This window comes from Gymnoscopelus microlampas (assembly GCF_963454915.1).
Source record: "Gymnoscopelus microlampas genome assembly, chromosome: 2".
NCBI lineage: Eukaryota > Metazoa > Chordata > Actinopteri > Myctophiformes > Myctophidae > Gymnoscopelus > Gymnoscopelus microlampas.
In genome coordinates this window covers 2,064,082-2,089,200 of record NC_139939.1, presented here as the reverse complement: position 1 = coordinate 2,089,200, position 25,119 = coordinate 2,064,082, and the positions used below count along the sequence as shown (strand labels likewise).

General features: G+C 41.3%; 1 protein-coding gene across 1 annotated transcript in view; it reads right to left on the bottom strand.

The window, feature by feature from the left end:
• Positions 1 to 24,238, bottom strand: part of LOC311034604 (glycine receptor subunit beta-like) — a gene marked incomplete at both ends in the record, with an annotated part of 52,858 nt that extends 28,620 nt beyond the window's left edge. Inside the window, 2 exons of the mRNA XM_084042492.1 lie at positions 2,699 to 2,805; positions 24,114 to 24,238. Of these exons, the coding sequence (XP_083898618.1) occupies positions 2,699 to 2,805; positions 24,114 to 24,238 (232 nt within the window). The remainder of the gene's footprint in view (positions 1 to 2,698; positions 2,806 to 24,113) is intronic.
• Positions 24,239 to 25,119: the final 881 nt, after the last annotated feature.

The window sequence follows — 25,119 nt, the reverse complement described above, 5'->3', positions numbered from 1 at the left end:
GAGTTACTTCAGAACCATGGACAGCAGCTAGAGTTACTTCAGAACCATGGACATCAGCTAGAGTTACTTCAGAACCATGGACAGCAGCTAGAGTTACTTCAGAACCATGGACAGCAGCCATAGTTACTTCAGTTGTAAAGTAACTAAGTACATTTACTCAAGTACCTTACTTAAGTACAATTCTGGGGTATAAGTACTAAGTACTTGAGTATTCCAAATTTCCAATACTTTTACTTCTACTCCACTACATTTCAGAGGCAAATATTGTACTTTTGCTCCACTAAAATTATTAGTTACCAGTTACTTTGTAGATTTTGATTATTATCAGAAAACACACATTAACCACTTCAGCCCTATATACATTTTGTCCATTTGAAAATAGCAGATCTACAAGCTCACAATGTGTCGCGATGTGATGCATTGGGAGCTTGTAGATCTGCTATTTTCAAAAGATGTGTATACATTTGAAAACTTAAAATGGGACATTCTGCATAATGACTACTTTTACTTTTGGTACTTTGAGTACATTTCTATACCAATACTTTTGTACTTTTACTCAAGTACATTTTGAGTTCCGGACTTTTACTTGTAACGGAGTAGTTCTACATTGCAGTATTTATACTTTTACTTAAGTAAACACTTTGAGTACTTTTTCCACCACTGCTGACGAAGTACAACATTGCTGTAATCCGCACCAAACTTGGCACAAACGTTGTTCAGGGGACTACCATCAGAATAGCCAGACCAGGGACCACGTGTGGACCATTGTGCCATGACAACGGTCACACCAGGAGCCACAGGCGGTGCGCTGTTGCTCCAATACGCACCAAACTTGGCACAGGCAACGTTCAGGGGGGGCCACATGCCTGTGACCCCCGGCCCCCTGATGTGGCCCCCTGGACCCAGGGGGTCCAGGGGGCCACATCAGGGGGCCTGGAACAAAATATTTTGATGGGGGTCCGCGGCCAAATACATATAATTTTGGGGGTCCTTGACATGAAAAAGATTAAGCACCACTGATATAGAAACATGCGTTTTTCAGAATGCTGTTGAGATTTAGGAGACATGTAGAATCGGCTTCAGGTCTCAATGGGTTAATTATTTGAGACAATCACAATTATATTGTGTAATGGTCATAATGGTCCTAATCGACAGTTTCCATGTTGAAACATTTAGAAAATAAATAAATTGCTGATCTATACAAGCTATGAAATGGGTATTTAATAAATACAGAATCAAATGTTTTATGGTCATGATTCACTAGGACCCTGGATGGCTTGGTTCCAGGCTTAAAATAATGTATATAAACATGTTCGGAAATCTCTTTGGGGAAAAAATGAATGGGGTTTCTATCTGTGGCACCACACAATGGCCGCCGCTGCTATGCCATATAGCCTAGCTCTGAGACGGTATGTGGGAGAGGTTGGTATTTAATGACTTCTTTGGGCCATGAAGGCACGCGCATGCACGCACACACACACACACACACACACACACACACACGTGTGCGCGCACGCACGCACGCACGCACGCACACACACACACACACACACACACGCGCGCACACGCACGCATACACTCACGGAAAAACATCTGTAGAATACTCAATAGTGATTGGCAGTTCTGTTATTCCTGTATGACACACCACCTCTACCTATACTCCGCTGGCATGACGGAAGCTGATGAAATATCTCTGAAACAATATTGTGTGCCAAATGGTTGCATTTGTTCATAAATAGCTGTGTTATGAGGAGGTGCAATGAGACATTACTGGAAATCAAACCCAGTTACTATACTAATAGTAGTGTGTGTGTGTGTGTGTGTGTGTGTGTGTGTGTGTGTGTGTGTGTGTGTGTGTGTGTGTGTGTGTGTGTGTGTGTGTGTGTGTGTGTGTGCGTGCGCGCGTGCGTGCGTGCGCACGTGCGCACGTGTGTGTGTGTGTGGGTTTTCTGCTTGGAAAGTGGTTCCAGTGCGGGACATATGGTCGTATCGTAGCTTGCAGCGCGTCAAGCCCAGTAAATCAAGCACACACACACCTCCTGCTCTCTCTCTCTCTCTCTCTCTCTCCATCCCTCCCCCTCTCTCCCTCGATCCCCCTCTGTCTCTCATCCATCAATCTCTCTCTCTATGCCTCGCTCCCCCCTCTCTCTTTCTCCCTTTGTATCTCTCTCCCTCCCTCTCTCTCTCTCGATCCCCCTCTCTCCCTCCCTCTGCCTCTCTATCTATCTCATCCATCCCTCTCATCCATCCATCCATCCATCCATCCATCCATCATCCATCCAACCCCCCCCCTCTCTCTCTCTCAATCCCTCATTCCCACCTCTCTCTCTCTCTCTCTCTCTCTTTGTATCTATCTCTATATATCTCTCCCTCCCTCCCCCTCCCCCTCGACCCCCCCATATCTCTCTCTCTCTCTCTCTCTCTCTCTCTCTCTCTCTCTCTCTCTCTCTCTCTCTCTCTCTCTCTCTCTCTCTCTCTCTCTCTCTCTCTCTCTCTCTCTCTCTAAGACTATAGGTCTCACTGTGTGTATATTGCACTCTCTCTCTGTCACGTTAACACACAGCATCACCACAAACCCAAGACATTACGCAACCGAGTGCAACCAACTACTGGTTATCTAGAGAGGCTAATGGGGGGAAACAACGGTCTGTGACAGTGTGACAGTCCTACCTCCAGAGTTGTTGCATGGTGTTCTTACCTTTAAAGTTGGGTCTTATCCGAGCGTCGTACGTCATCATCAGACGTTGGATGATGTTGGAGGTGGAGTTGTCGGGGACCTTGGCCATGTCCTCTGGGGGCATGTCGCTGCTCAGAGAAAACACAAGGCCTGAATCGTCTCTGTCGGGTGGAGTGTCTCGTATCTCCAAAACTTTTTTAGGATTCAAATTAAGAAAAGCAGATCTACAAGCTGCTACTTTTGATTTGCGTTAATTAACGGAGGAAAAAAAGCCCCAAAAAGTTAGAACATGGAGTTATGGAGGTTTCTGCCCGACAGCAACAAAATCAACTCGATGCAAACTACCTGAGGCGCTATAACCCATTAAGACCTGATCTAAATCCTAAAAAAGAATCGGGAAAAAAATATAACAGCCCTTGGACTTTGTCTGTGTTCATTAGTTTTTGGAGTCTTTTACTTAAGTATTCCTGCTCTGTTTGGTGTTGGTCTTCTGGTTCTGTGTAGTTTGTTGCCTTGGGGTTTTTCTGTATCTTAGTTTTTAGAAAGAAAGAAACTTTGTGAAAATCTTTGAATACATATATTTTTTAAAGCGATTTAAAAAAAAATCTTTGCTTCTGGGTGGTCCGTGGAACAACATATGAGAACCACTGATAATAGCAACATCATTTTTTTTTAAAAACTGTTAGATTTAAAAGACATTAGAATACCCAGAAGCAAAGATTTGAGTTAAAAACGCTTTTTAAAATATATATTTATATTCAAAGATTTGCTAAAAGAATCACAATCTTTTTTTTAAATAGCCAAAGTATAAGATAATGGCTAAAGTGGTTCAAATCTAAAATGACAGATAATTTCCTGGTCTTAAAGGGTTAAGCCCTCTGTTTCCATGTGTTCTTGTTGGTCCGTAGAACTTTGTCATGTGACTTGGTGATAGTGCTTGATTCCCACCTGTTCTCTATGCCTGCTTTTGGAAAATTTGGTTGTTAAATAAACCTTTTGACTTGAACATTCCTGCCTTGCTCGTGTAACAGTGTTAATAAGTGTTATATAATTACACAAAATGTGATACAAAGAAGTGCTTCTACCTGAATTAATAGGCTCTATTCACAGCAGCCATATTATGAAGACATTCACAGGTGTTAACAATGATACTAATGAAGGCTCTGTTCCATTCTGGTCAAACAGAGTCAGGGTGCTGATATTGTGCATGTTGGCCCACTGGAAACACTCTGTTACACCAGAGGGTCTAAAGTTGGGGTCCAGGGACCCTCATGGACTTCCAAATGGCCCCTTAACGAGTTATGGGGGTCGTGGAAACCACTGTGCTACACTAAATGGAACAGAGCCTTCATTAGTATCATTGGTAACACCTGTGAAGGAAGTGATACTATGGCTGCTGTGCATAGAGCCTATTCTCCATGGTTCATGTGTATAAGAATACATAGTGCATTAGTGGTCACAGCTCCTTTAGTCTTCTCCTTCTGTCCCCCCGTATAAATGCCCTGCCACACCTCCACCTCTGCCTTGTGTATTTCCGTGTTGGAACGAGGCGGGTGTCTTTTGTTGTTTTCTCTGTATAACAAAATGGGAATTGTACTTGCAAACAATTTATACAGTGTTTGTTTGGCTTTGTTTAGAGAGGAGTTCTTGCACTACAAACCGAACTAACCTGGAGACGTGTTGTATGTTGTTTCTTGTCAGGTATGTTGTATTATATTATCAATATCATTTTGGCCTTGTGTATTTCCGTGTTGGAACGAGAGAGGAGTTCTTGCACTACAAACCAAACTAACCTGGAGACGTGTTGTATGTTATTTCTTGTCAGAATAAATGGAGATTGTCTCCAAAGACAGTTCTGGGTTCCGTCTAGTCCATTCATCAACACAACGCAGAAATACAGACTACACCGGTTACACTCGTCTGCTTTTGAGTCCTGCTTGTTACTCATTCTGACACCTTGGGAAAATGCCTATAGGTTTGGTTAATACACGTATGTTTGCAGACAAGAAAATCCACAACATGTGTCACGTCACGTGCAGCCTAGATGGATGGGCATGTATTGAGATGGAGATGAGGTTGAATGTGAACCAGTGGCGGAAAGTAACTAAGTACATTTACTTAAGTACTGTACTTAACTATTTCTCTGCCAGAGTACATACGGAGTATAATAAACTCACCCACTGCCAGAGATTTTCGTGTTTTATAACCTTTTGAACTGGTCGACAAAAACTGTAGATCCGTAATGATCCATTGTCGGATCCTGTGTAAAACACAAACAGTGTCCATGGCCGATCACCAGAGGAAACCATTTTCACCTGTGAGGTAACTTTCCTTGTCGCAGGCACACTGAAAACAGCGTCTTTTGTCAAAAATGCACGTCTTTCTCACCTCCCCAACTGGTCACAGAATATTTATATACATTATGATCGCTTTTCAGACGGTTGGTAAACACAAAGGGGATCACTGTTCGTCGTGCAGAGAGAAAACAAGAAAGAAAATATAGCTGCAAGCAGCGATAATACGGGGCCAGTGAATAGAGAGAGAGAGAGACATGGAAACGGAATAGATTGAAGAGAGAGAGAGAGTGACATGGAAACAATAGATTGATGAGAGAGAGAGATGGAAACATAATGGTTTGATTGGACATCTCAACCTACTGCCATTAACAGGATTCGAACTCTCAACCTTCAGACTAATAGGCTGCAACACTACCTATAGTGCTATAGCTTTGTCCAGGCTGATATTGTCTGTTGAAGATCATAAACTATTGCCTTCTTTCATGAACCTGCAAGCCCCTGTTTCACTAACACTAAGATCACTCGTTCACAAACCATTTACCAATGAAGAAATTGTACATCTCCTCAGAACCAAAACTAGTGAAAGTAGCCGATCTACAAGCTCACAAACAATGAAAAGTTGTGAGATTGTAGATCAGCTATTTTCAGAATGAAGTATGTCATACGTTGAAAAAACGTACTCTCAAATAAGCATTTCAGGTTATCTTTACCATTTGCACATGTATTCATTGATACAGTCATGTTGTTGGCAATTCAACTTAAATTAAGTCTGCATCAAGTGAGGCTTGAACTGGCGACCTTGAGATTGTGAGGCATTCATTTAAGGGAGACGCCATTGGCCCAACAGACAAGTACCTGTGAAAAAGGAGATCAGACAGATGATACAGTTTCACGCAAATAGCTGAAAAATCCTGGGTTTAAGTGTTTTTCAAACTGCTCAAAATTGCGGACAATCTAAGGGCGGAGCTTAATGGTCAAATCGATACGTATGTTCCTCATGAGTCAAGGCACATGTGTAAGCAAATTTCACGACTTTCGGCCAAACGAGGCATGACTTATGCCTGTTTAAAGTCTGCCTTTTCAAAAAATTGCTATAGCGCCCCCTTTTGGCCAATTGGAGTGAGATTGGTTTCAGTGATATTTGGAATGACCCTGTACATTTCTGCAAAGTTTCAAAGAAATGTGAGTCTGCATGTATGTTTTAGGCACAGATGAATAATTTTCATAAAACTGTAATAGTTAAAATCTATCTCCTCCTGGGATTTTTGAGCAATCTGCACGAAACGTTTAACACTTGAACTTTGGACCACTGCCTACAAAAATTTCCAACGGATTTTCCATAAGTGAAAAAATGCAGAAGTTAGGAGCCAATGACTGTTTTACATATAATTCAAAATGGTGGGCGATCTAAAGGTCAGAGGTCAAAAGTCAGATCACAAAAGTTGTCGGGCATGAAGAGACGCATGTGTGTATCGAAGTTTCATGGTTGTAGGTCAAACAGGGCATGAGTTGTACCTGTTCAAAGTTGGCATTTTCAATTGAGTGCTATAGCGCCACCTTTTGACGAAAGATTGTGAGAATAATTTTTTTATCGTTTTTCATGACCATCTGCCATATGGCCGAGTTTCGTAAAAAGCGTATGTACGGTTCAGCCAGAACTAAGAATAGCCTTGAATTGAGAGGGAGCGAAAAACAATTCGTAATATAGCTGCAAGCAGCGATAATACGGGGCCAGTGAATAGAGAGAGAGAGAGAGAGAGACATGGAAACGGAATAGATTGAAGAGAGAGAGAGTGACATGGAAACAATAGATTGATGAGAGAGAGAGATGGAAACATAATGGTTTGATTGGACATCTCAACCTACTGCCATTAACAGGATTCGAACTCTCAACCTTCAGACTAATAGGCTGCAACACTACCTATAGTGCTATAGCTTTGTCCAGGCTGATATTGTCTGTTGAAGATCATAAACTCTTGCCTTCTTTCATGAACCAAGCCCCTGTTTCACTAACACTAAGATCACTCGTTCACAAACCATTTACCAATGAAGAAATTGTACATCTCCTCAGAACCAAAACTAGTGAAAGTAGCCGATCTACAAGCTCACAAACCATGAAAAGTTGTGAGATTGTAGATCAGCTATTTTCAGAATGAAGTATGTCATACGTTGAAAAAACGTACTCTCAAATAAGCATTTCAGGTTATCTTTACCATTTGCATATGTATTCATTGATACAGTCATGTTGTTTGCAATTCAACTTAAATTAAGTCTGCATCAAGTGAGGCTTGAACTGGCAACCTTGAGATTGTGAGGCATTCATTTAAGGGAGACACCATTGGCCCAACAGACAAGTAACTGTGAAAAAGGAGATCAGACAGATGATACAGTTTCACACAAATAGCTGAAAAATCCTGGGTTTAAGTGTTTTTCAAACTGTTCAAAATTGCGGACAATCTAAGGGCGGCACTTACTGGTCAAAGCGATAGATGTGTTCCTCATGAGTCAAGGCACATGTGTAAGCAAGTTTCACGACTTTCGGCCAAACGAGGCATGACTTATGCCTGTTTAAAGTCTGCCTTTTCAAAAAATTGCTATAGCGCCCCCTTTTGGCCAATTGGAGTAAGATTGGTTTCAGTGATATTTGGAATGACCCTGTACATTTCTGCAAAGTTTCAAAGAAATGTGAGTCTGCATGTATGTTTTAGGCACAGATGAATAATTTTCATAAAACTGTAATAGTTAAAATCTATCTCCTCCTGGGATTTTTGAGCAATCTGCACGAAACGTTTAGCACTTGAACTTTGGACCTCTGCATACAAAAATTTCCAACGGATTTTCCATAAGTGAAAAAATGCAGAAGTTAGGAGCCAATGACTGTTTTTCATATAATGCAAAATGGTGGGAGATCTAAAGGTCAGAGGTCAAAAGTCAGAGGGTGAAAGTTGTTCAGCATGAGGAGACGCATATGTGTATTCAAGTTTCATGGCTCTAGGTCAAACAGGGCATGAGTTGTACCTGTTCAAAGTTGCCATTTTCAATTGAGTGCTATAGCGCCACCTTTGGACGAAAGATTGTGAGAATTATTTCTTGATCGTTTTTCATGACCATCTACCATATGGCCGAGTTTCGTAAAAAGCGACTGCACGGTTCAGCCAGAACTGCGAAAAGTGGCAGAAGAAGTGACAGAATACTGCCAATAACAAAACAGGTCCAGAGCTGAGCTCTGGCCCCGTAATAATAGCACAATAAGACATGGAAAGGGAATAGATTGAAATTGAGACAAAGCAAATGATTCCAACAGGCGAATATTCTTTTCAGCCCAACCCAGCTGAGGTGGTCATATATAGGACGCAGGGGGGCAATCCTAGGTGAAAAACCTCACCCATTAACATCTCAACCTATTGCCATTGACAGGAATCAAACTCTCGACCTTTGGATTCACAGGCTGAGACATTACCTATAGGGCTATAGCTTTGTCCAGGCTGAGGTCATCTGTTGAAGATAAAAGTGAACCAGTGAAAGCAGCCGATCTACAAGCTCAGAAACATGTTGCTATCTGAAAAGTTTTGAGATTGTAGATCGGTTATTTTCACAATGAAGTTTGTCATACATTAAAAAAACATACTCTCTCCAAGAAGCATTTCATCATTACCTTTAACAGTTGCACATGTATTCAATGATACAGTCATGTTGTTTGCAATTCAACTTAAATTAAGTCTGCATCAAGTGAGGCTTGAACTGGCGACCCTGAGATTGTGAGGCCTTCATTTAAGGGAGACGCCATTGGCCCAACCGATAAGTAACTGTGAAAAAGGAGATCACACAGATGATACAGTTTCACGCAAATAGCTGAAAAATCCTGGGTTTAAGTGTTTTTCAAACTGCTCAAAATTGCGGACAATCTAAGGGCGGAGCTTACTGGTCAAAGCGATAGATGTGTTCCTCATGAGTCAAGGCACATGTGTAAGCAAGTTTCACGACTTTCGGCCAAACGAGGCATGACTTATGCCTGTTTAAAGTATGCCTTTTCAAAAAATTGCTATAGCGCCCCCTTTTGGCCAATTGGAGTGAGATTGGTTTCAGTGATATTTGGAATGACCCTGTACATTTCTGCCAAGTTTCAAAGAAATGTGAGTCTGCATGAATGTTTTAGGCACAGATGAATAATTTTCATAAAACTGTAATAGTTAAAATCTATCTCCTCCTGGGATTTTTGAGCAATCTGCACGAAACATTTTACACATGAACTTTGGACCACTGCCTACAAAAATTTCCAACGGATTTTCCATAAGTGAAAAAATGCAGAAGTTAGGAGCCAATGACTGTTTTTCATATAATTCAAAATGGTGGGCGATCTAAAGGTCAGAGGTCAAAAGTCAGACCACGAAAGTTGTCGGGCATGAAGAGACGCATGTGTGTATCGAAGTTTCATGGTTGTAGGTCAAACAGGGCATGAGTTGTACCTGTTCAAAGTTGGCACTTTCAATTGAGTGCTATAGCGCCACCCTTTGACTAATGAGTGTGAGAATTATTTCTTGGTAGTTTTTCATGAGCATCTACCATATGGCCGAGTTTCGTAAAAAGCGTATGCACGGTTAAGCCAGAACTGGCAAAAACAAGTATTTTTCAAACTGCTCAAAATTGCGGAAAATCTAAGGGCGGAGCTTAATGGTCAAATCGATACGTGTGTTCCTCATGAGTCAAGGCACATGTGTAAGCAAGTTTCACGACTTTCGGCCAAACGAGGCATGACTTATGCCTGTTTAAAGTCTGCCTTTTCAAAAAATTGCTATAGCGCCCCCTTTTGGCCAATTGGAGTAAGATTGGTTTCAGTGATATTTGGAATGACCCTGTACATTTCTGCAAAGTTTCAAAGAAATGTGAGTCTGCATGTATGTTTTAGGCACAGATGAATAATTTTCATAAAACTGTAATAGTTAAAATCTATCTCCTCCTGGGATTTTTGAGCAATCTGCACGAAACGTTTCACACTTGAACTTTGGACCATTTTCTACAAAAATTTCCAACGGATTTTCCATAAGTGAAAAAATGCAGAAGTTAGGAGCCAATGACTGTTTTTCATATAATTCAAAATGGTGGGAGATCTAAAGGTCAGAGGTCAAAAGTCAGAGTGTGAAAGTTGTTCAGCATGAGGAGACGCATATGTGTATCCAAGTTTCATGGCTGTAGGTCAAACAGGGCATGAGTTGTACCTGTTCAAAGTTGGCATTTTCAATTGAGTGCTATAGCGCCACCTTTGGACGAAAGATTGTGAGAATTATTTTTTGATCGTTTTTCATGACCATCTACCATATGGCCGAGTTTCGTAAAAACCGACTGCACGGTTCAGCCAGAACTGCGAAAAGCGGCAGAAGAAGAAGAAGAAGAAGAAGTGACAGAATAATGCGAATAACAATACGTGTCCAGAGCAGAGCTCTGGCCCCGTAATGACTTGAAGTCATATCCTACCAGGTGCTCTGTGTGTGTGTGTGTGTGTGTGTGTGTGTGTGTGTGTGTGTGTGTGTGTGTGTGTGTGTGTGTGTGTGTGTGTGTGTGTGTGTGTGTGTGTGTGTGTGTGTGTGTGTGTGTGTGTGTGTGTGTGTGTGTGTGTGTGTGTGTGTGTGTGTGTGTGTGTGTGTGTGATTGTTTTCATAGACCTGATTACTTGTTTTTCGGATTGCTTGTTTCTCTCGCCAAACCTGGCAACATTGAATCTGCGACAATAAACGCTATAATGTTTTTTTTATATAAGTGGTGGCAACATTTTTTGACACCACACGGATCTTCCCAACAATAGCGAAGATTGAAGTCAGTGTGAACATGGCCAAATAATAACTTAATAGCCAAACTATAGGTCTAATGAAGCACGCTAGCATTTAGGCTAACCCTCCTGCCTGAGGCTGCAGTAAAACTTGCACAGTGTGAATGAGGGGGCGGAGCGGAGCACGGTTACTGCGGGGGCGAGCCGGCTCCCCATTCGTGTCGCCATTGGCTTAAAGGAGTGAAGGACAGCCAGGACAGCCAATGACACTTAGGTTAGGTGTCACTTAGGTGTCGGACTATGTCCCAGCTTGTCTGTAGACCCGGCGCTCTTCGAGCACCTGGTAAAAATTTAACCGGAACATCGCTTCCTTTGATAGAGCACGTTGAAACCACTGTGTCTCGCCGAATCCAGGGAAAAACAAATGAACTCAAGATACAAAGGGTTACCAGGAAACCAATAAACAGGAAGTGGACGGAGGCGGAAAGCTTCGGATGATAGAGAACATGTCTTATATAAAACGATTATAAAAAAACTATCCAACATGTGTACGCGTCCATGGCTGGCAGGCGAAGTATGACATCGCTGCCGCTAGAGGTTGCTATCCCCTCGGGTCACATAAGTAATGTGTTCCAGAAATAAACAGATCAGCTGACGCATCAACTGACGATGAAAAAAAAATCTCATTTATCCAAAGGGTATGACTTTTTTTCTTTTTCTGTCCAAACACAGACGTCATCAAAGTCACATACTGTACCAACATCGTCGGGGTGGTTTGTTTATTTTTAGAATACAGTTCTTATAGGACACAATCTAAGATTCCCCTATGACAGTGGTTCTCAACCTTTTCAGGCCGCGACCCCCCAGAATAATCATATTTGAACATGGGGACCCCCCAAAATAATCATATTTGAACATGGGGACCCGCCAAAATAATCATATTTGAACACGAGGATCCGCCAAAATAATCATATTTGAACATGGGGACCCGCCAAAATAATCATATTTGAACATGAGGACCCGCCAAAATAATCATATTTGAACATGGGGACCCGCCAAAATAATCATATTTGAACATGGGGACCGGCCAAAATAGTCATATTTGAAATGGGGACCCCCAAAAATAATTATATTTGAACATGGGCCCCCCCAAAATAATTATATTTGAACTGACAAAATAATCATTTTTGAACATGGGGACCACCCAAAATAATCATATTTGAACTGTGGACCCCCCACACTGACAAGCACTTTACTTTGACTCCGTTCACAGATACATATTGTGAAATTAGCCGATCTACAAGCTCACAACGCCTTGCTAAACCAGCTTGTAGATTAGCAATTTTCATTGATTTTGCCTCTTTCTCATACTGTTTGACAATTTGGCCAATGATAGGAATAAAACGGTCTTAAAAGTCCTTAAATTGTCACTATACTGTCATCTCTCCACATGTTGAGGACCACTGCCCTATGGGACATCCAATACAAAAATTCCCGCCGTGAGGCCCGTGACCCAGGGGTAGTGGGAGTGACGTCAGGACTTCGGTACTCAATAGGGCATACATGGGCAACTGGTGGCCCGGGGGCCACATGCGGCCCTCACCTTCACTTAATGCAGGTTAATATCGAACTACTGATATATTATTATTGATTTCAGCTGTTACAATTCCAAACATGCAAACATGACCCGCTTTAATTACTTCAGTCTATATTATTAGTTTAATGACTTTTTATGTACAATGTAATTGTATTTAAAGGAGAGTGCCGGTCATTTTAGGTTGTATGTTTGATGTGTCGCTAATCACTCACCAACATACAAAGGAACGTTGAATATTTCCAGATCTGCCCCTGTTGTCCATTCTGCAGACCCCTTGCAGTGGGATAATGGGAGACGTGTGTAAGAGTGAAAATCGTCTATATTAACCGATGTAAAGTTGTTGTTTTTTCTACTACTACTCATCGTAGAGTCTCATGATACTCAAACATGCGCTGAATGTCCCGCAGGAGCTACCGTTCGTGCAGAACGACATGACGCTGGTTGCTTGTTTCTCTCACAAAATCTGGCACACGCCAGGTTCTGTGAGAGTAACAAGCAACCAGCATCAGGGGCAGATCTGGAAATATTCAACGTTCCTTTGTATGTTGGTGAGTGATTAGCGACACATCAAACATATAACCTAAAATGACCGGAACTCTCCTTTAAGTCCATGAAGTTAACTTTAAGTATAACTAAATGCATTTGAAATTCAGGATTCCAATTCAAAAATAGCAAAAATAGCAGATCTACAAGCTCAAAACGCAATGCAACACATTTTGAGCTTGTGGATCAGCTATTTTCGCTACTTTTGTGTGACATACCAGAACAGCATTCATTTACGAAAAAAGTTAAAATGTGGAGATATGAGGTTTCTGCCCGACAGCAACGATGACGCAATGTGGCCCCCTGGAGTGGGTGTGGAAATATAGTGGCCCTCTCCATCATTAAAGTTGCCCACCCCTGCTATAGGGGGTGGCAATTACCATCCCCTGAGACCCCAAATGACACCCCTGCACTGACCCCGTGTGGATCCTGACATGCACATGATTCAAAGGCAACGGCAGGATCTTTCACAATGTAAGCACAGCAGTGGGAAAAGTACTCAATTTTTTTACTTACTGTAAGTAAAAGCATCAATACTGCGATGTAGAAATACTCTGTTACAAGTAAACGTATGGAATTCAACATTTACTTGAGTAAAAGTACACAAGTATCGGTAATTAAAGTACCAAAAGTAGAAAGTACTCATTATGCAGAATGTCCCATTTCACGAGTTACACCATGTATTTGAAATCTTTTGAAAATAGCAGATCTACAAGCTCACAATGAGTCACGAAGTGACGCATTGTGAGCTTGTAGATTGGCTATTTTCAAATGGCCGAAATGTATATAGGGCTGAAGTGGTTAATGTATGTTTTGTAATAATAATCAAAATCTACAAAGTAACTAATTACAATATTTGCCTCTGAGATGGAGTGGAGTAGAAGTAAAAGTACTGAACATGGGAAATACTCGGGTAAAGCACAAATACCTCAACACTGCACTTAAGTACGGTACTTAAGTAAATGTACTTAGTTACTCTCCACCAGTGGAATCCACCACAGCCCCACATCCTGTCCATGCATTGAGCAGTTCCTGGATGAATTGCAACGCCCCGATGCATCACAGTGATGGATTACACGCTGCGACCACAGCAACCAGTTCAGCTCTGGGACTTGTTCTAATCACACAGGCTTTAAGAGGTTTTTACTCAACAATGACATTCTACTTACAGGCTTACGGGATATGAGCTATAAGACCTGGCCATGTTTTAGAATTTTATGCTGACGATAAGAAAACAAAAAAACATGATTGTGTTGGGTTTATCCTTTACATTAAAATATTCTTGCAATTTTATAAAGGCCCCAGAGCATCTGTGCATGTATGCCAAACACCATGATGGTCAGCCATAAAGGGAATAGCAGTGGGGGCAATGTTCTGGTTCCACAAAAATTTCCCCAAAAAACATTTATATAAATTATTTTTTAACCTAGAATCAAGCCATCCAGGGTCCTGGTGAATCATGACCATAACACATTTGATCCTGTGAAAAATCTGTTTTTAATATTAATTATATGATATACTATATTTAATAAATACCCTTTGTTTTATGGTTTTCAATCTTTTTTTCTACACATATTATCAAATGTCTTATGGATATGATTCACCAGGACCCTGGATGGCTTGATTCTGGGCTTAAAATAATTGATAAAAAATATTTTTTGGAAATCTCTATAGGGAAAATGCATTGGCTTTTTTTTAGACGAACCAGAAAATGTCCGCCACTGCTATGCCCTATTAGCTTGTATGCTAAGACTCCCTTAATTAACCCTTAACTCCCTTAATTAACTCCGTTAATCCAATTAACCACTCTAAACCCACATCATTTGTTGTACGTCACATAGCATAAATAGTAGATCTACAAGCTCACAATGTGTCACCTTGACACACAAAGTTTGCAGATCTGTGATTTTCATTGAATATTGCCTATAGTCTCACTGAGTGTTCACCTATTTATTTTATAAATACTTGCCTGTTTTCAACCAAATGTTTGCCTAATGTGACCAGAAAAGGCACGCTAGGTGACTTGGTGACACTGTTCCCTCGGATTAACTGATCTGGAATACAAAATGCTGTTTAAGCCTGTTATGTAAGACTGTATCCAATTTGCATAAAGTCTCTAACAGTGACTTTGTTTTTTACCAATATGCACCAACCCTGCTACAGGGGGGGGGGGGGGGGGGGGAGTGTATCTAACTGTACTTGACAACCGGTAACTAAGTACATTTACTCAAGTACTGCAACTTAAGTTCAAAATTGAGATACTTACATTACTGGAGTATTTCATTTTAGTACTTTTACTTTTGGTACTTTAAGTACATTTTGATACCAATACTTTTGTACTTTTACTCAAGTACTTTTACTTGTAACAGAGTACTTCTACATTGCCGTATCGATACTTTTACTTAAGTAAAACATTTGAGTACTTTTTTCCACCACTGCTGACAACTAGAAACCAGCTATATTCAACAATAAAGAACAAAGCTGTGAGGAAATTAATTTCAGAGAATGCATGATCTATCACCTTATTGCATTTTCACAAATAGTATACATGACCTTGACCACTACAGTATAGTACAGTACATTCACTCTGTCATCCTTATTTAGGGCTTGTCGTTGTAGGCCACACATGATCATAATCATAAATAGCCTATTATACAGGAGGCCTTCCACAGAGCCCAGTTCCTCCATGTGCCAGAGCCTCCCAGAGTCCCGGCAGAGTAGTTCCGGAGAAGCGGACTGAGTGGCCCTGTCTTGCCCTAAGAGGACTGACCGTGGGTAGCTACTGGGACGTAAGTCGGGGGCTTGATCAACCCTGGCTGGGTCACCTGGGCGAGGGTGCATGTTGTTGCGAGACCCGAAACACCCGTCGACCCCAGGCTACAACGCTGATGATACGTCCGCATCCATGTGATGTTTTCTTTATAGTATGGTGACTTTATAGCCTGGTAAACCCTCCCTCCAGAAATCTCAATTGTATTTTATTTCAGGAGTGAGTCTGGCCTGCAGACCTATATGGGCAATTTGGCTGTGGGCTGGAGCTGGGCGGGAGTAATGTAGCTTTGATGTCCAAGTGGCCCTCTGATGTCCAATTAAGCCACTTTAGGCTGCAGTGATTATCACCAGGAGTAATTGGTTTGTCTTTGATGTTAATGAGCAGCTTGTATGAAAGGTGTATTGATTGATGACGTGTGAACCACTCTGGTTCCACCTGATTGGCCTACCCCCGCTGTCAATCACAAAACAATGATCGAGGACGCTGATTGGCTCGGTAAGTTGGTAATTCCGCTAGAAACTCCCACAATGGGCAATCAGGCCAGACTCACTCCTGGAATCAAATGGAAATGAGATTTCCGGAGGGAGGGTTTACCAGGCTAGCGACTTTATACATTGTTACCTGAATGTGTCCTTATATTATCATCACTTTACCCAACACAGCTCAATAGGCTCTATGCAGAGCAGCCATATTGTAAGACATTCACAGGTGTTACCAATGATACTAATGAAGGCTCTGTTCCATTCTGGTCAGACGGAGTCAGGGTGCTGGTATTGTGCATGTTGGCTGACTGGAAACACTCCCAAATGGCCCTTTACGGGTGTGTAATGGGGGTCGTGGAAATCTGAAATCCAAAAATCTGAGAACTACTGTGCCACACTAAATGGAACAGAGCCTTCATTAGTATCATTGGTAACACCTGTGAAGGAAGCGATAATATGGCTGCTGTGCATAGAGCCTATTGGAGTTAGGAGGTTTTTGACCATTCATGTGGAGACTTCGTCATTCTAATCAATGATGGAAAAAAGACGTAAAGTGTGTTCAATAGAACTGATTTATACAAAGTAAAAAAGTGGGAAAAATGGAGAAAGCTGGTTTCTGCCAGACAGCAACATTATGCAACCTATTGCATGTATCTTACAGCACCACTGTCACAGAGGTCTCTCTCTCTCTCTCTCTCTCTCTCTCTCTCTCTCTCTCTGTCTCTCTGTGTGTGGGCTGTGATGCAAGTACTTTTTACTCAAGTAAAAGTACCAATACCCTATTTTAGAAATAGTCTGTTACAAATACAAGTTGGACATTCCAAATGTACTATCGAAATTTATAAAAATGTATAAAAATCCCTTTTGGAAATACTCAAGTAAAGAAATAAACACCTCAAACTTAAGTACATGTACTTAGTTACTTCCCACCACTGGCTTGGTGCCACTGTTGTCTGTTTACAGATTGTATCAGTGAGGACATCATGCTTGGTATGAATGGCCCTTTAGACGGACAGACACAGCTGTCCTAGACGAATCCATAGACGCACTGCCTGTAGCTGCCTGTAGGCGGCCATTGCTGCGGTGTCGCGTCCGCGGAGCGTTGACATCACAGCAATGGCTGCGCGCAGGGCAGCGCTCCGTGGATAAGTGTATACCCAGTGGTGTAATGTAACTATGTACATTTACTCAAGTACTGTACTTAAGTACAATTTTGAGGTACTTTCACTTTACTGGAGTATTTCCAATTGTCTATACTTTTACTTCTACTCTACTACATCTCAGAGGCAAATATTGTACTTTTACTCCACAACAATTATTTGAAAACTTTAGTTACTAGTTACTTTGCAGATATAAATTATTACATTATAAAACACACATTAACCACTTTAGCCCTATTTTATACCTAGGCTTTTTGAAAATAGCAGATCTACAAGCTCACAACGCGTCGCATCGCGGCGCGTTGTGAGCTTGTAGATCTGCTATTTTCAAACATTTTAGCACTTTTACTTTTGGTACTTTAAATACATTTTGATGCCAATACTTTGGTATTTTTACTCAAGTACATATTTAATTGAAACATTTGAGTACTTTTTCCTCCACTGCCTATACCTCTGATTTATACAAGTAGTAGTTGCACGCCCGTTTTAGCAAACCGGAAACAGCAGATCTACAAGCTCACAATGTGTTGCGTTGCAATGCACACAGTGAGCGTGTTGAATCTGTATTGTGTGGTGCATGACACCCACACGCTACTAAATATAACTCAGGTGATCATCCGGCCCCTCAGGCTATAGCAGGGCAGAAACATATTAATAGAAAGATGGTCCATGTTCATGTCGTTGCAGTCAGATAGAAACCTTCTATGTCCAAAAGGCGTTACTTTTCAGGAAATGGAAGAAAGAACCTGCGGTGGAAAAAGTACCCAAATGTTTTACTTAAGTAAAAGTATCAATACTGCAATGTAAGAAGTACTCTGTTACTCAAGTAAAAGTCTGGAATTTAAAAAATGCACTTGAGTAAAAGCACCAAAGTATTGGTATCAAAATGTACTTAAAGTACCTAAAGTAAAAGTACTCAAATGTTTGAAAATAGCAGATCTACAAGCTCGTAGATCATAGAAAAGCTTGTAGATCGCCTATTTTCAAATAGCCAAGGTATAACATAGGGCTAAAGTGGTTAATGTTTCACTGAATGTTCCAAAAATAGCAAAATATAGGGACGGCCATAACTGAGTGGTTAGTGAGCCCGCCTAGGGAGCCAGAGGCCCTGGTTGCCCCAGGTTCGATTCCCGGCCAGGCCAGCATATGTGTCGATGAAATGAAATTTGTCCCTGAGCAAGACTCTTAACCCCTAATTGCTCACAGGTTCTCATTGGAAACAAGACCGCAAGGACTTTCATGAACGACCTGTTGAAAGGAATTATCCTTTATCCCAACGTGTCGCAACGTGCGCCTGAAGTTTGGCAATTTTTGCTACATCTGTGTGATATTGAAGTGGGGCGTTAACTCACGGAGTGCCAGAATTATTTCTGGCTATTTCTGGACAGTGCAATTTTTTTCTATTTTATTTTTTTCAAAGTAAAACAAAATGCTTAGGAAGCGAGATACAGCCCTTTTCAGTAATAAGGTAAACAAGGAGTGGATGGAGCTGCAAATCTTCAGATAATGATATATTGATACATGATACATTTTTTTCCCCATTTTTTTCAAAAACACGTGAAACACGTGATTGGCACGTTGCACCATAGCGGTAAAACACGTGAATGGCCCTCAATGAGTTAATTCACCAAAAAAAACGCAAAAAGTTGAAATATGGAGATACGAGATTTCTGCCCGACAGCAACGAATATGATGGGTAATAACACAGGTAAGATCCTTCAATGGGATTACACCCTCTTATTGTCGCTTGAGGCTATATTGTTGAAATCCCAATGGTCTTTCACCTGCAAGACTGTCTCTTTATTGTCTCATATATAATGTAATGTATTGTCGGTGATGGGTGGAAACCTTGTATGTCAAAAAAAAAAAAAAAACATAAACATGTTAAACTCGGAGATGCAAGGTTTCTGCCCGACTAAACAATATAGCCTATGGATGAACGGGTGACCTGGGACTCGCTGTGTACACGTCGAGCACAGACAGAGGCTGTGAGCCTAGTGACACACACTGTATCATCTACCTCCGTCTGCCCTCGGAGCTCATTTATATTTAGTCACACCGGGCACATGGGGGTATTATAAATGAGGTTTTCGCTCTGCTGTCTCCCTGCGCCGGGCTCCCTTCCACAGCACTATGCAAAGGAGACTACGCACTACACTGGAGACTGAACAATGGAGACTGCACACTAGACAGTAGACTGAACAATAATACTACAATACTACAGACTATAGCAGGTAACACCGTGAATGCTACAGACTATAGCAGGTAACACCGTGAATGCTACAGACTATAGCAGGTAACACCGTGAATGCTACAGACTAGATAACAGGTAACATAGTGAACTCTACAGACTAGATAACAGGTAACATAGTGAACTCTACAGACTAGATAACAGGTAACACAGTGAACTCTACAGACTAGACAACAGGTAACATAGTGAACTCTACAGACTAGATAACAGGTAACATAGTGAACTCTACAGACTAGATAACAGGTAACACAGTGAACTCTACAGACTAGACAACAGGTAACATAGTGAACTCGACAGACTAGATAACAGGTAACACAGTGAATGCTACAGACTAGATAACAGGTAACATAGTGAACTCTACAGACTAGATAACAGGTAACATAGTGAACTCTACAGACTAGATAACAGGTAACATAGTGAACTCTACAGACTAGATAACACAGTGAATGCTACAGACTGCTACAGACTAGATAACAGGTAACACAGTGAATGCTACAGACTAGATAACAGGTAACATAGTGAACTCTACAGACTAGATAACACAGTGAATGCTACAGACTGCTACAGACTAGATAACAGGTAACACAGTGAATGCTACAGACTAGATAACAGGTAACATAGTGAACTCTACAGACTAGATCAGGCGTGCCTGGCTTTGTATATTGGTAGAGGAGCACACAGAGCGTGCGTGCATGAGTCTCGCACAGAGTTCTACAAGCTCACAGAGTTTGTAGGGGTGCATTTCGCCTTTCCGACATGTTGCCTTTCCGACGTTGACGAACCCTATACCTAACCCTAACCCTAACCCTAACCGCACGCGGAAGCCACTAGTCGGAGTGGCGAGATGTCGGAATGGAAGGAGAACCCCAGTTTGTAGATCTGCTATTTTCAAAAGATGTTTATACATTTGAAAACTTCAAATGGGACATTCTGCATAATGAGTGCTTTTGCTTTTGATACTGTGAGTAAAGTGTATTCTTTTGTACTTTTATTCAACTACATACAAACGGCACGGCGGCCAATTCTGCATTCATTGATACATTCTGTACTCACCATAGATGTCCCTTCAACGTCCAAACATCTCCTAAATTCACCATTTCCAGTTGATAACATGCTATCCTAATTACATTTGTCTGTCTCATCATAAATCCACACGTTGTTCTCCCCGATGAGGTGAAGCTAGTGTTGCCATTTATGCGAGAGAGCAATAAGCAATCGGGTCTATGAATACTGTTATGCGCAAATGCATCGCTTAACAAGCAGATTTTCCTTGTTAATCAAAAACCTGGCAACACCAGTGTCACACACTCTCTCACTCTCTCTCTCTCTCTCTCTCTCACTCACTCACACACACACTCATGGACGTGCTGGGCCCCTAATTCAGCCTGGGCATCTCAGATGAAGAGGCCCTTAAGGCCGAGGTCCCAAATACTAACCGATGAGCGATATATTTGTATTTATACTAAGAATATACAATGACAAATATACAATAATGATAAAATACCGGAGATGATGGAAAGAAGAGTTAGGTTTTGGGTACAATAACTTACAATTTAGTAGCAGCTTAAACATGTGCAGGTAATGTGCAGAATATACAATCACTATAATCAATAGCAGCAGTGCTCAATCAAATGTGCAAGAGGAGTCGAGCATTGTGCATAGAATAGGAAATAAAATAGGAAATAAAAAAGAAGCAGTAGTAGTAGTAGTAGGACTATTATGAATGGGTGAAGTATGATGATTACATTGAAAAAAGAGTCTGCATGCAATCAGAACTTCAGCGTCAGCTAAAGTATAGAAAACAAGGGTTGGTTATTAATGATCTGAGAATGTACCTTATATAGGCTAGAACTATAGGCTATGAGGATAGGCCATTCTTAACTTATACATAGTGAAGTCATTCAATGTTTTTAATAACAACTATGTATGACCCTGTGAACATTTTGAGAGTTCAGTAAACAATAACACTTTCACTGAAACTTTTGCATGACATAATCATATAACTTAAGTAAAAAATACGATAGGATAGTATTTGATTATTATTATTGCCATACTTTAGCAGTGGTGTAAAGTAACTAATTACATTTACTGTACTCAAGTACTGTACTTACTTTATTGGAGTATATCCAATTTTCAGTACTTTTACTTCTACTCCACTACATCTCAGAGGCAAATAATGTACTTTTACTACACTACAATTATTTGAAAACTTGAGTTACTAGTTACTTTGTAGATTTTAATAATTACAAAACATACACTAACCAGTTCATTCCTATATACAGATGTGCCACTTCAAAACTTCACACGTTACTGTTCTTTCCCTGAAAGTGGCCTGAAAAGGCATGTTTTCCTCCCTGTTCTGCCCTTAAAATTGCACTGTTTTGCCCCTGAAAATAAGTTGTCACTAAACCCCCCCGTTTTTCCCTTCAACAGACACCCATATGCATGAGAACAAAAGAATATGTGTTGAGAAGGTGTCAGACTCATTATGAGGCGAAAGGTGATTTGAAGAGTTGCTCAAATTAATTAGCATCATAAAAGCAGTGATCATCAAAATAATTCAGCATTTTAAATGCCCTTCTTTGTCCCTCTTATTGCCCTGGGAATCCCCTGAAAATTTACTGTCTTGGCGATGGCAGGACATGTGAAGTTTTGAAGTGGCACATCTGTATATATATATATTGGCCAATTGAAAATGATAGCCGATCTAAAAGCTCACACTGCGTCGCAATGTGACGCATTGTGAACTTGAGCTTGTAGATCTGCTATTTTCAAAATATATATATTTTGTGAAATGGAGGATTTCTACATTGCAATATTGATACTTTTACTTAAGTACACAATTTCCACCACTGTACTAGATAACTCAACACACTAACATGCAGTTTGCAGTGTAACATTCTTCAGATAGCTAAGCAACCATTCTGAACTCTTTTGTGATAGAAAGCATTTTTTAACTTTGATTGGCAGCCTACATTCACAACGTGATGCAATCATGCGTCGCTAGTTAGTGCTTAAAAAGTTATCCATGCTTAATGATGTCGGGTAAGAAAGTCATACAGTCTTTCTGTTGTGTTTGCTTACCACATCAACATCACCTTCCTTCCTTCACATGGTAAACTGTCCTCTCTACAAGTGTGCCGAATGCTCTCTGCTCAAAGACTCTACCCCTCTCTCTGCTCAAAGACTCATGTCGTGTCGCGTGCTAAACATAGAAGATCTACATACGCATAACACGTCAAGTCAGCGACGCGTTATCAGTGGTGGAAAGTAACTAAGTACATTTACTCAAGCACTGTACTTGAGTAGAATTTTGAGGTGTTTGTACTTTACTTGAGTATTTCCGATTTCCAATTATTTTACTTCTACTCCACTACATCTCAGAGACAAATATTGTACTTTTACTCCACTACATTTATTTGAACACTTTAGTTACTTTAGACTACTTCTCAGATATAAATTATGATATAATGAAACATACATTAACCACTTTAACCCTATTTTATACATAGGCTATTTGAAAATAAATTTTGAATTCTAGACTTTTACTTGTATTTTTAAATTGTAGTATTGGTACCTTTACTTTAAAGTAAAGAATTTGAGTACTTTTACCACCACTGCGCGTTATGGGCTTGTAGATCAGCTGTAATATGATTGGGTGGAACTCCCGGGCCACGCCCACTGTAGCCGGTGATTGGGCCACTATAGGCCCGGTATTCAGATGATAGACAAGCCAGTGGGGCCAATGTGACGTCTCTCTGCTCTGATGTGGGCCGGTGCTACTCAAGGATTGGCCATTTCAGATGAGAGACAAGCCCAGTGGGCCAATGACATGAGTTATATTTATTACGTGGGCCAGTAACCTCGCGTCACCAGTCTTTCCACCTCGGAGGAAAGCCTGGTATGCGTTACTAAAAACCTGTGTGATCCGGTCTAGGCCACGCCTACAGAAATCCGTGTCGCGATCCGGTTTTGCGGTGCCGCTTTGTTTTGGTTCCCCAATTCCTATTTAAATGGAATAGAATTTCCCTGTGGGATAATACAGACGCTAAATAGTCTCCGGAAAGTACACTCACATTTATATTTAAAAAATAAGCAAAACTACGCCGCATCAAGGATTTTATTAGGACGGACCTATTTTGGGGTGAAGTCTTTCCGGACTTTGCAGTTCCGGCCGCCTGATGACGCGGATGGTGCGCCTGTTGACGTAGGGCTACTTCCGCTCCCGACCGGATCATAGACCCGAAAAGCTTTGCTTCCCAGGCTAATGGGCCAGCAGCCACAAGAAGAGGAACAAAGGCGATTACCGTAATTAACCAGTGGCCGGCGCGACCTAAAACTACCGCCTCTCTCTCTCTCTCTCTCTCTCTCTCTCTCTCTCTCTCTCTCTTTAACATTTTCACATTTGAATGAAAGAAAGAAAGACAGACAGACAGACATAATGAAATGCATTCATGCCAGGGGGGTTGTTCATGCTGGTTGTGCAACCAGTAGTAGGCGCCAGTGGACTAGATAACAAGTGACATAGTGATGACTATCACACTCATAAAGTAGTCTACTGTTACTTACGATGGACACACAACTTTTTTGCCCTTCTTGCCCTTCCCCGCGCTGGCTTCCGTCGGATCCCACTGTGTCCAGCAACACAGCAGCAACAACAGGAACAACGCTGGCTGCCTCATCGCCGTTTCCATGGTGCCTGAGAGAGAGCGAGAGAGAGAGAGAGAGAGAGAGAGAGAGAGAGAGAGAGAGAGAGAGAGAGAGAGAGTTTTTGATTGATTGAATATTTCATTAGGCAGAAATGTAAAAAAACAAAAAAACAAACAGCACCAGTACAGTTAAAACACTGTGTCTAAAACAGGGGTCTTCAACCTTTTCAGGCCAAGGACCCCCTCGCTGAGAGAGAGATGAAGCAGGGACCCCCTACTCTATATTGTATTAAATTTAGTTTCAGATTCAACTTTTTAGTTTACTTGGTACTGTTTTTTCCCCCTCTACACCTACACCTCTTTGCCAAAAATAGCCGATCTACAAGCTCACAACGCCTCGCAGCGCGAGGCGTTGTGAGCCTCACAACGCCTCGCAGCGCGAGGCATTGTGAGCTTGTAGATCTGCTATTTTTGGCTAAAGTTCTCCTCAAAAAAAGGGATGCTAGGGTTCAAGTGGTTAAGGTAAAAAAAAAAAAAATCATATCCCACAAAGATTTGGCGGACCCCCTGTAGTAACTCTGAGGACCCCCTACGGGTCCCGGACCCCCTGTTGAAGACCCCTGGTCTAAAAGGTCCGTCCAAAAAAATCTCCATTGAGGTGGTATTCAATTCATAAACATATAAAGTAGCACCAACAGTTCAATATCATCACAAAATACAGAAAAAAAAACATATGTACAGAGTCTGAAAAAAACAAGGCGGGGAGTCAAAGGAAGGGAGGGGGGGGGGTCGTCTTTCTAAGGGAGAAGTGGTACTACCTCTCCCTTTGGCCTCCTGAACGGTGAATTTTCAGGGCTGTTTTAAAGGAACCTAGCGAACTGCATTTTTTTGAGGGGTGGGGTCAGACTATTCCACACCTGGGTGGC